This window comes from Apteryx mantelli, chromosome 8 (assembly GCF_036417845.1).
Source record: "Apteryx mantelli isolate bAptMan1 chromosome 8, bAptMan1.hap1, whole genome shotgun sequence".
Lineage (NCBI taxonomy): Eukaryota > Metazoa > Chordata > Aves > Apterygiformes > Apterygidae > Apteryx > Apteryx mantelli.
Genome location: NC_089985.1, coordinates 29,868,625 through 29,879,605, shown reverse-complemented (window position 1 = coordinate 29,879,605; position 10,981 = coordinate 29,868,625). Strand labels below are relative to the sequence as shown.

General features: G+C 53.6%; 1 protein-coding gene across 1 annotated transcript; it reads left to right on the top strand.

Moving 5' to 3' along the window:
• Positions 1 to 3,901: 3,901 nt before the first annotated feature.
• C8H1orf210 (chromosome 8 C1orf210 homolog) lies at positions 3,902 to 10,310 on the top strand. The gene is made up of 5 exons (XM_067300469.1): positions 3,902 to 3,994; positions 4,130 to 4,230; positions 7,002 to 7,509; positions 8,038 to 8,187; positions 8,976 to 10,310. Exons 2-5 carry the CDS (start codon positions 4,144 to 4,146, stop codon positions 9,338 to 9,340), a joined length of 1,110 nt encoding a protein of 369 aa, XP_067156570.1. The 5' UTR covers positions 3,902 to 3,994; positions 4,130 to 4,143; the 3' UTR covers positions 9,341 to 10,310.
• Positions 10,311 to 10,981: the final 671 nt, after the last annotated feature.

The following is a 10,981-nucleotide window of genomic DNA, read 5'->3' as shown; positions in this document are numbered from 1 at the left end:
TAAACATGTCTGGGAGGAAGCTGAAAGCAGCAGAAAGCCCCGCTTTCCTTGACTTCTTTCCAGCCTGTCTCTCCCTTTTCCATTTCACAGATGGTCTGTCCTTGGGCTATACTTGGGAACCTCCGAGGCCCACAGGCAGCATCCTGGTGCATGTGTATGCTCTGCTGCGACGTGGTCCCCAGCTCATTGCACGCTATGCACAGTCCACCACATGCAAGCACACACGCAGCTGCTGTTCAACAAGGCCTGCAGGCCTGCTATGCTGCTGTGTGGACATGTGTGCCTTCCCAGATTGTATTGGGCTCTCCAGTGAGACAAGGGTGACCTCAAAGAGCTTTGTGTGCCTGGGGTTAACCTGACATATTAAGGCATTCCTGGGGAAATCACCATGATCTTCATCTACTTAACTTCACGCTGTTTCACAAACAGTGCCCTGAAGTGTTCCCATGTGAAAACCAGGACTGCTGGGGAACAAGCCTTATGTTTTGGTGTGTCCAGAGCCCATGCAGTATCCGGTCGAAAATCTAAAGAACACATGGACAGGAAAGGGAAATCCATTCATTGTTTCCGACTATTTACAGTGCACTCTGGGGACGTACAGTGCCCCTGAAGAGTGTGGAGTGATTAGAGCAGACAGGGATTCTGCCACACCATTGCTGACTCTTCGCCCTGGCGCAGACTGCTCCCACACACTCCCATGAACACAAACACTGCAGCCAGGCCAAGATGGAAGAGATGAAGAGACTCCAAAAAAGATGGACACTGGATTGTAGCTGGCCACATTTGTCTGGAAAACTAGTCACGTTGCTTTTCTGGTTGAATTACTTGGGTGGGCATGTGTAGGCAAGGAGCTCCGTCTTTGGGGATCCACAGAGCATTTGAGGCTCAACTGTCATTTAAATAATCAGTGTGTTTCCAGAGGTGAGGATGTCACTGAGATGGATACGCACAGGCTGGGCAACCGAAACCTGTTCTTCTTATAACCTGTATTCTCCTGTCCCTCCGCATTCCTGTGAACTGCCATGTCTTTGTTTGCCTATGAAATCCAAAACTCATTTGCAAGTTCTTTGGGTCAGGGACTCATCCATACATTCAGTACAGCTGCAGGAAGGTGGATAGATACATGAATACATATATAAATGGCTTCTTTCCCCCATCCCATTGTTCACTGACTGTAGAGGTCAGTCATACTTGGTACTATAATTACCATTGTGCTATCTTGTACTTACACGTATCGCAGCTAGATAAATAATGAGAGAGCAAGCTCACATTCTGCAATCACTTGACAATGAAGCAGTACTAATAAAACAATCATTTATGATGTGTATTGTAAAGTCTCGTCCAACATGAAAAATCATTTTGATGAAGGGATTTTCTACATAGCACAAACAAGCTTTATGGAAAGGCTTTGCAAATGTGGGCCTTGCAGTATGTTCATCCAAAGAGCAAAGCATGACTGTCATTTACTGCAGGAAATGGAACCAGGGCATTGCTTTGATCTTTTGGGGAATTGGATCCATTTAGCCATCAGTTGTCCTTACCAGGTGATGTCCAGAAAATCTAAGGGATACATCAAGGGATCAGACATAGCCTGATTTGTCCTGTTGCTTTTCTTCCAGAAACACCTAGATAAGAGGTTTCTATTTGTGCAAATCCCTCGGGTCAGAGGTGGGGTAGAAAACTTCTCTTGGGGTCCATGGGGAGACTCAGTCAGGCTCCCACAGCTCTAATTTAACCTGATATTCCTCCAGAAAAGAAACCAGTGAGCCTGGGTTAGCTATGCTCAACTGAAGCAGCCCACCACACTTGCTCTCCTCTCCACTAATATGGAAAGCTCCATTTACTCAACCCAAAGCACGAATCTCACACCTGAATGCTTTTTCTGCAGAATTAACAGACCAAAACTTTTTTTTGCTGAATCATGATGAATTAAAAGCATTAGTGACAAAAATACTTCTTTTTTGGTGTCATTTACACATTCTAATTCAAGGTATCACATGCCAGAAACCATAATGCCCTGATACATTTCCTGAGAGGAAATGCAAACACCCTGCTAACTCACCTACAGGATGCCTCAGCAACATTTTCTGGTCATACTTTTCTGGCCATTTGTTTAGTTTTATGTTCATGGTGCCAGTCTCATACAAAGGAACCAGATCCACAGATACATACAGAAACATGCCCTTGGGGAGGCTGCTGCTGAGGATTAACAGCAATCTCTCCTGTCACCTTAGGCTCGTGCAGGTCTCTGGGACACAGGCCAGGGAAGGCCCTGCAACACGGTGCTGAAGGCTGCAGTCGCCAGGCTAGGAGCAGCTCTGGAGCAGGAATGCATCGAGACGAGCTGGCCACTTGCCGGCACATCATGGGCAGGCATCTGCTCTGCAGACCCGGCATCCCCAGCCCGCCCAGCTGCCTTGGCAGAGCGTTTCAGGAACAGGACGGAGAAGGCCAGCAGGGGCAGGGGCAGGCAGGGCATCTGTCTGTGTTTGCATTTGTCGCACTTTTGCAGAAACGAGGACGAGCTGGGAAACACTTTCCCCGAGGAAAGGGTGGAGACCTGCAGCCGTGGAGGAGCCCCTTGACAGCCAGGGGGAAGTGGGGCCTCCCTGCCCCAGCCACCACCGGGCTGGAAACTGCAGAAACGAAGATTTGTTGTTAGCAGGCAGCTTCCTGCCACTGCTGGGGAGGAGGAGCACTCCAGCAACCCGGGAGCAGGACGCTGCCAGCACCCTCCGGTGCCTGGGCGGCCCCTGCAGCACCCGGGGCTGCTGCGTGTGCATCCAGCACTCCTGCCTCTGCCGTGGGATTTGTGGTGCCAGGAGGCTCTTGCTAGGGTCCTGATGGTGCGAGACCGGCCCCGGCATCCTTCAGCACTGGCCCCAACTTCCCGCCCAGCAGCGCACAGCCACCCCATGCTGGACACGTGGGACCTGGCCAGCCCCGGCCTCCTTCAGCTCTCGCCCTCTCCTCCGCCCCCAGCAAGCCCGGGCATGGGAGCACATCCAGCCAAGTCGTGCACCAGCAACGTGTGCTCCCGGAGCCCAGATGTTTCCTTGAAATAATTTCTCTGAATTTCACTGACTCCATGGGACTGTTGCCTGGTTTGTGGTGGCTCTGGGCTGGTGGTGCTGGGGGCTGGGGGGTCCCCAATCCCCTAGGATCTCCGTGGGAGCCCTGGAAGCTGCTCCGAGAAATAACACTTTTATTAGTGACTCACCCGTGCCAGAAAGCCAACTCTCCTGAGCCACGGCCCGGTGCAGGGACCTGCCAGCTTGCTGCATTTTTTAAACACCTTTCGGCCTGAAACACAATGAAACTCTTATTTCCCTATCAGTCCCTTGCCTGCAATCTCAGCCCCTGCTCCTTGGGCTGAGCCTCGCGGGGAGACCTGCGGCGCCGGAGCGGAGTGGGGGCACGGCGGGGCGCTGCCGAGGGGCCAGCCGGCACCTGGGGACGCGGAGCCCTGCTCCGGCCAGCAAAACCCGCTGTGGCCACCTCCTGCCCTGCAGGGCCGGCGCGTGCGGCCCTGCAGCAGCCGCGGGGCCTGGCGCGCGCCTCGCCGGGCTGGGCGGCAGCGGGGAGCGGAGGCGGTTAATGTGTAACCGGCACCGGCACCTTTCCCCCCGCAGCGCTGGCCTCCGCGCGCGGCCCCGCGAGGCAGCACGGCGGCAGCCAGGCTCGGCTCCCAGGTGCGCGGCGGCTCCCTCCCGGCGAGGCCGGGGCCCTGCGGCGCAGAGGCCGCGGGGCGGGCAGGGCCACGGGGCAGTGTGCGTGGCGGCCGGGCCTCGGCGCCAGGCCTCCGTGGCGGAGGGAGGCCGGCGAGGCGCCGCCGTGGGCGTGCGGGGCGACGGGGCGCCCAGAGAGGCTGAGCCGGCCCAGCCGGCCCGCGCCACGGCCGTGCTGGCAGCAGACCCTGCGGTGCGCGCAACGCGACACGGCGCCTCGCCGGCCCCTTTCGCCGCAGGCCGCAGCCGGCGCCGCCGGGTGTTGGGTGCGTCTTGGCCGTGGCTGCGTGCCGGGAGCGGCGGAGGTGGCCACGCTGCGGCTGGAGGCAGGGATCTCCCCCGCGCGGCCGGCTCCGCCGACTTCCCCGCCCGCCCCTGCAACCTGTTTTTCCACCGTGCAGCTTCCTGGAGCCCAATGGCTCCTGCCTGCGTCCTCGGTGTCTGCAGCCTCCTCTGGACCTGGGCGGCCGTGACGGGACACCCATGCAGCATCAACAGCCAGGTAGGGGGCAAAGGAGGCTCTGCGGCACACGGGAGCGGCTGGGTTCAGGCAGGGCAGCCCCAGGCACCAGTGCCACCAGCGCCAGGCAGCAGAGCCACAGCGCCCTGCTCCCGCGGGCAGCAGCCCCCAGTGTGCAGCTCCCTTTCTGTATAGCTTGGGACATGATCCAGTGAAACGAACCCCCTGCCGCGAGAAAGCAGAGTTATCCGGAGATCTGTGTCAGTGGACACCAGGCATGGAGGTGGTTCCTCCTGCTCCATCTCCTACTCCAGGAACCTTTCAGCAACCCCAATGCTGCTGCCAGTAACCTGCCCACCAGCAGTGGGTGCTGCACCAAAAGCAGCAGCGAGGCATGTCCCTGGGGTGCTTGCTGCCAAAATCTGGTGAAGAAAATTAGGCCTGGCCTAATTTTGCCATAATTGTGCCATGGCCTGAATATTGGGGGCCCGTCAGCCCCTTCTCACATATCCAGTGATTCTGCGGCAGAAGCCAGGGTCAGGACGACCCTGGGGGTCAGGATCAGTAAGCACTTAACCAGGAAAAGGAAATATAGCTGTAAACCATCGTGAGGGGAAAAAAGGGAGAAGGCGGAATGTGCCAGGAGGCCTTGGAGTGACAGCAGGAGTCAGCAGTTTGACTGCAGCAGGCAGGAGTGGGAAAGAGACAGGAGAAGGCTGTCGTGTGCAGGAGGTGTTGTAGCACTGCACTTGCCACTGAGCTCTCAGATATGCCCTGGAAAGGTTTTAATGGGGAGATTGTTTTCCCAGCTTCCCCCACCCTGGCACATGTGGACGTTCGAGCTTGGGACAGGTCCTGTGCGGGGCCACCATGGCTGAGCCTCACTACTCCCCAGCCCTCAGCAGCCCAGGTTTATCACTTTCTTTAGTGAGCAAGGCCCGGTAGGAAAGCCAGGCTGAACAGAGGATGAAAGGAGAGATGATCATGTGATTGGCAAGGTAATGGAAATGACTGCTAGCTAGAAAGTAGCCAGACCTGGGAATTTGGGTCTAAGGACCGCAGCAAACTTCCAGCACAGCACCACTGGATATGTTACTACTAATAGGAAGGTCAGAGCCAATATATGACATCGAGCAATGTCCCATGATTATTCAAACTGTTACAGTGCTACCTGTTAAATGGCCACCCTGTTTTGGGGGGTCAAAAATTTCATCTGTTTGGATGGATCCATGCACAGCCATGCACTACTGGTCTTTTGGGACAGAGAATGGTCTCTGGTCTATTTTATTTACTAGTATAGACACAGCCAGCGTGTATTAAGTTGCTGCCATTCTCAGTGTATCTTCAGAAACATGCAAAGGGCTGGAAGCTGTGAATGCAACATTCCTGTACATGTCCTGAGGGAGCAGCTCTTGACATGGGTTGCAAATGTTCAGGAGGTAGGGAAGCCGGAAACAGTGCTAAGAACAAGTGAAAAAGAGCAGGGTTCACTGCAAGAGTGACTCAGAGTGGGGTGGGGGTGGAGGGTTGATATGTTGGGATATGTCATCATGGGAATCATAGCCTCATAAATCTTGCACTGCATGTGCAAGCAGAAGAGATAACTGTTCCTCCTCTCCAGGGTCTGCATTGTAAGTCCCAGCAGAGTCCCTGTTTCTCCTGAACATATACAAGACCCCTTAGAAAGATCAGTGAGGTGTTGTGACTGTGCTGGATACTATTTTGCTGTCGGTCAACCATTCCTGCTACCACGTGGCTAGCAAACTAGAAACCACCGGTGAGCAGAGGAGTGGCTTGGGCTGAACCAGCAGGACCCAAGTGATGTGCCTGGAAGGGGAAACCTCTCACAGCCCAGCCAGGCCACTCTCTGCAACCCTGTCATGGTAAACGGCCTGCACAAAGTGGCACAAAGTCTCTTCTCTCTTCCGCTTCTCAGCTTTTCTTAATTTTCAATGCAACTGATGGCTCAGCAAGACCAGGTTTTGCTTGGTGAGCTGCTGCAGGCTGTGCCCCTCTGGGAGCATGGGATGAGACATGGGAGTAAGGAGCCTGGCTAGCTGCTTTCTAGAAGAGGCCACCTAAACCCAATCCAGAACCTTTTTGAAGGATCCTACAAAATTGCCTTTTTGAGGGGACTTCTCCACTGGGAGCAACTCTTACAATTTGATCTCCCCTTTTATCCTCCAAGCCCTTCCCAACAAATAACCCTTTCTCCAGAGTATGGCTTCCACAAGGATATATGCCAGATTGTGTTAAATTCACTTAGGACACGGCTGCTATTGGTGCTAAGAGGAAGGTATTCAGCTGTGGCAAAGGGGGGCAGATGAAAGCTCTGACAAAGACAGACAGACAGATTTGCACATAACAGACCCCTGCAGGCACAACACTGCTGGGCAGTCGCACAAGCATGGCAGATGCAGCAGCCCTTATTACAAGTGAGTCCTCTCAATCCAGCAGCGACCTCCTTTGCAGAGTCCCAGAGGCAGACCAGAAAGGGGCTTTGAGAGGGTCCCTGGTTCACCCTTCACATTCACCACATCTATCCAGGTTTCCTCCTCCAGTTCACTGCATTTCTCCTTTATTTCTTCAGTCTGTTTCTGTCCTGGGTTGTCCCGCTCTATGCTCATCTTTCTCCATTTATCCTGACCCACACCAGACTGGCAGCTCATGCGCTTTTACACTTCTCTGTGTCATTCCTTCTTTAAACTCTGCAAAGGGTAAATAATTAAGACATTTGAACTTCTGGAGAATCTCAGTCTGGAGATCCTGCATAGTACAGAGAATTCATCTCAGACAGCGACCCTTTTTTCCAGGGGCGGGCCAACTGCAATGGGAAGAACCTTCTGTACGCTCCAAGTTCCCTTCCAAGAAACATCACCAGTTTGGACCTCTCCTTCAACTCCTTGGTCATGCCCAGTCATGGGACACTTTTGATGCATTTCCCTTCCCTGCACTCCCTAAATCTCTCTAGCAATGCTTTGTTCACATTGTATCCAGCAATCTTCTCCAACCTCAGTGCACTACGCTTGCTGGATGTGAGCAGCTGCAGCATCTCCTACCTCCACACAGAAGCTTTCAAGGGCTTAGTAAACTTGCACACACTGCTCCTAAAAAACAACAATCTCCAAGAGCTAGAGGTCTCTCTCTTCTTGCCCCTTGAGGCTCTTTTCCACCTGGACCTGCAGAACAACGCACTGATCTCTATGGACACTTTAGTCCTGCAGCTGATGGAGGCAGTCCCACACGTCCAGCTTGAAGGGAACCCCTGGGTCTGTGACTGCACCGCATATCCTTTGCAGAAGTGGCTCCAGCATAGAAAAGGTGAGAGGATGGGGGTGGGGAACAGGCGTCAGGGACATTTTGGTTAGGAGGAACCCTAGATATAGGAGTCATGTTTGATCCTTTTGTTCCAACCCCTTTGCAGGTTCTGAGGCTAGTCTCTAGGGATTTCTCATGTCCCTCTTGAGAGACAGCAAATTGAAGTGTAAAGTGTCAGTTCTTTACTTGCAGTTACACACAATAGCAAAGATTTCTAGGAATGACACAGGTAACCCTGTGAGAGTGCGGTTCATATCAGTATCCATGAATTTGGTACTTTCCAGTAAAAAGCCACCTAATCACAGTCACACACTTGCAGTTCTGCTTGTTGCTGATAGTTCCTTGGTCGGGGATTTTTTTCTTTTGTTGTGCATTACAGTGTGCTGAGGGCTGGCTAGGTGGGAGGGCAGCACCAGGAGCACTCTGCTCTGCTTCCTATCAGACAAGGAACAAGTAGAGAGTGCTTTCTCTGAACTGGGGAGGGAGAGGATGAAGACCCCCTTGTCCCACCTTAGGCTGTGTATCTCCCAGCTGTGCAGGTCACCTGCGCATCGCCTCCAGAGCTGTGGGGGCAGGACATTACAGCTCTGGATTTCCAGGACCTGGGCTGCAAGAAAAAGCAGCGGTTTCCTCGGGCTGACAACATGACACTGCCGCTGATCACAACAACCCAGAACAACAGTAAGTTGTACAGCTATGGAGGCTTCAGTATTGACTAGTGCCCTCCTTTACTTGGTCACCCCCACAGGCATGTCCCTACTGCAGGCGTAAATCCCTGCTGCTCCCCTGCAGGCCCAGGGACCTGCACTGCCCAGGCCACCCATGGAGCAATGGTTTGGCAGGGAGGATGGCTGTCACCTGGAGGTGTTTGCTGGTTGGCCACACTCTGTGCGGGTCAGCAGAAGATGTAGCAGGAGTCATACAGCCGCACCAGGCACACACTCCATGCTGATGGGCACCAGTATCAAACAGCTGCCTAGCAGTTTTCTCCTCAGTGTACACACACTCTCTCCAGTTCAGTTATGTGGTGCTAGCTCTTGGTGAAGAGCATTTATGTTGCTCTTAGTGAAAGCAATCCAGGGTTTGCTGCCTAAGGCAGGCGTGCACATGGCAAGCTACTGAGAAGGACTTGATGTGCTGCAGACTTGCACCCTGGCTCACCTAGCAGTAACTGCTTTATGGAGCCATATTGGAGTAAAACAGCAACAGCTACAATACTTCTGAAAAGCTGTTCTTAAACAGCTTCTCAGCATTTATTCTCACAGTTAAGCTTGCAATGAGTGCCAGAAGTCTTTGCATAGAGGCACAGTGGTGGGTCTGCCAAGTGCACTCAGGGGGCTGTTGCTCCCAGTCCCCCCTTGACAATGTGAGGGGCACATGATGCCCTGACATGCAGTGCCCTGACACATGATGCCCTGGCACACAATGGCCGACACACAACACCCTGACATGCCTTTCCTGTGCTGCAGCCACCACACCACCTGCAGGAAAGGGGGGAAGGAGCTGGCCATACCTGGTGGGCTTCCTGGTGGCAGCCATCAGCATCTCCATCCTGGTTGCACTGGCTGCCAAGTGCAAGCTCTTCCACAAGAACTTTGCTAGCTACCGCCACCGGCCACTGCCCGACACCAGCTCGATTGGAGGCAGCCACATGGAGGAAGGCACCAGCTGGGACAGGGACACCTCAGGCCGGGGAGACAGCGAGAGCCACCCCATGCCTGGTGCAGCCGGCTTGCACACTGAGGACGACGATGGCTTCATTGAGGACAACTACATTCAGCCGAGTGAGCAGCTGCAAGAGGAGGAAGAAAGGGAGTCACACCTCTCTGTCTGAGGGCACATGCCAACCACCTCCACTGCAGGGTCTCCAGCCCCTGCCCTGTCCCCTCTCCACTCCCAAAATCTCCATCTCCTTTCTCCCTTTTCCACCTTCCCTTGGATATTGGCCCCATGGCCTAAGTTGGTGGCAGGAAGAAAGGAGTGGAGAAGAGCAATGAGAAGGGATCAGCTGGGAACAGGGAGAGAAAGCAAAGGCCCCCAGGCCCGCAGTGGCACAGCCAGCAAGGGCTGCCAGGCCCCTGCAGCCTCCCAGTGTGACTCCAGTGGAGCTGTGCTTGCACTGGGGAGCACCAGACCCACTGCTTCTCTCCCGGCCTTGCTCGAATGCTGAAGATGAATGAGACGGTGCTCATTGAGGCCCAGGCAGCCTGGCAGGATGGGAGGACGAGGCTCAGGGTGCCTGCTCCGGCACTCCCTGTGGGGTCTCGGGCACTGGCCCCACTGCCCTGCGGTGCTGGGCATGGCCCGGCTCTGTGCCCCACTGTGTTGTCGTTCTGGGGTCACTCTGGGATGTGATTAAAGTGTGATTTAACCCCCACTTCTGCTTGCAATGGTTTGTTGGGGCCCAGGCCCTCCCAGCAGCAGTGCCAAGATGAGCTTCCCGAGTCCCACAGCCTGCCTGGGGGGTGTGGGGCAGCCTGGCAAGGGCCTCCAGCTTCATCCCAGCATGGGGGGCTGCACCAGGCCAGCATCAGCGGGAGCTTTGCCACGTCTCCCAGCAGATGAGAACTGTTTATCTTGTTTACCCTCTCCTGTGATAGGGACACTGTGTTATCGCATTGTTAATCTCTGATTAAATGTTTGGAGCGTCACTGCTGGTTAAATTTGTGTTTGACAAAACCTTCCCAGTCCACAGGAGGAAAGTTTAGGGTTGTAGCGGATAGCATTGGTTAATCCTTAATTATTTGACTAGAATTTGTGTAGTTTTAGTGATAGTCGATCTTTTTATATTCCTTTTAGCAGAAGTCCATACCTGGTGCAGATATTGAGTCATTTCTCCTTCATTTGGTCATTTGGGTTGGATCCATAGAGAACCTGAGCAGTTCAATAAGTCTGAGCTTATGTGATTTTCTGATTCTCTTTTGTGCCTTTTGCTGCTTGACAAACTGCACTTTTTCATATCTGGGAGTGAGGGAAAGACCTCTGGATTTGCATTGCCTTGCACCACCACTGCCATGCTTGGGTACTCAGACCAAAAAAATCTGGGTGCTTTGAGAGAAAGGGTGTTCAAGCTCCGCTGAGCATCAAGAGCAGCAGTTTGCTGAGCTGTCTGCAAAGAGAGGAATGTTTTGTAGGGGAGCAGATTCCCCTCTCAAAGACCTTGTTTGTCTCCTTACTTCCTTCCCATATAAGCTTGTCTTTGTCTTGTTGGTGTCTTGGTGTTGGTGTCTCCTTGTAGTGGAGACCATGGCAGAGCTGTCAGATGAGCCCAGAAGTGAGCCTGGATGCTTCTCTGGGATTTGTATCAAGATCTCAGTCAAATGGGGCAATGATTCAGACACTCATGCCTATACCAGGTTTAATCTGTGAAGTTTTCCTAACTTGTAAAATCTGCTGTGATCTCTATACAGTGCCAAAGATTCTCCTGTAGCTGCATACTTACTGCCAGCAATGCCTAGAGCTGCTTGCTTGTGGT

What these genes read in the sequence shown, in the direction of transcription:
- C8H1orf210 (XM_067300469.1), top strand. Translation starts at nt 4,144, where the DNA reads ATGGCTCCTGCCTGCGTCCTCGGTGTCTGCAGCCTCCTCTGGACCTGG. An exon ending in GTGGCTCCAGCATAGAAAAG is followed by an intron (nt 7,510 to 8,037) that starts GTGAGAGGATGG and finishes TGTATCTCCCAG; the next exon opens with CTGTGCAGGTCACCTGCGCA. An exon ending in CACAACAACCCAGAACAACA is followed by an intron (nt 8,188 to 8,975) that starts GTAAGTTGTACA and finishes CCTGTGCTGCAG; the next exon opens with CCACCACACCACCTGCAGGA.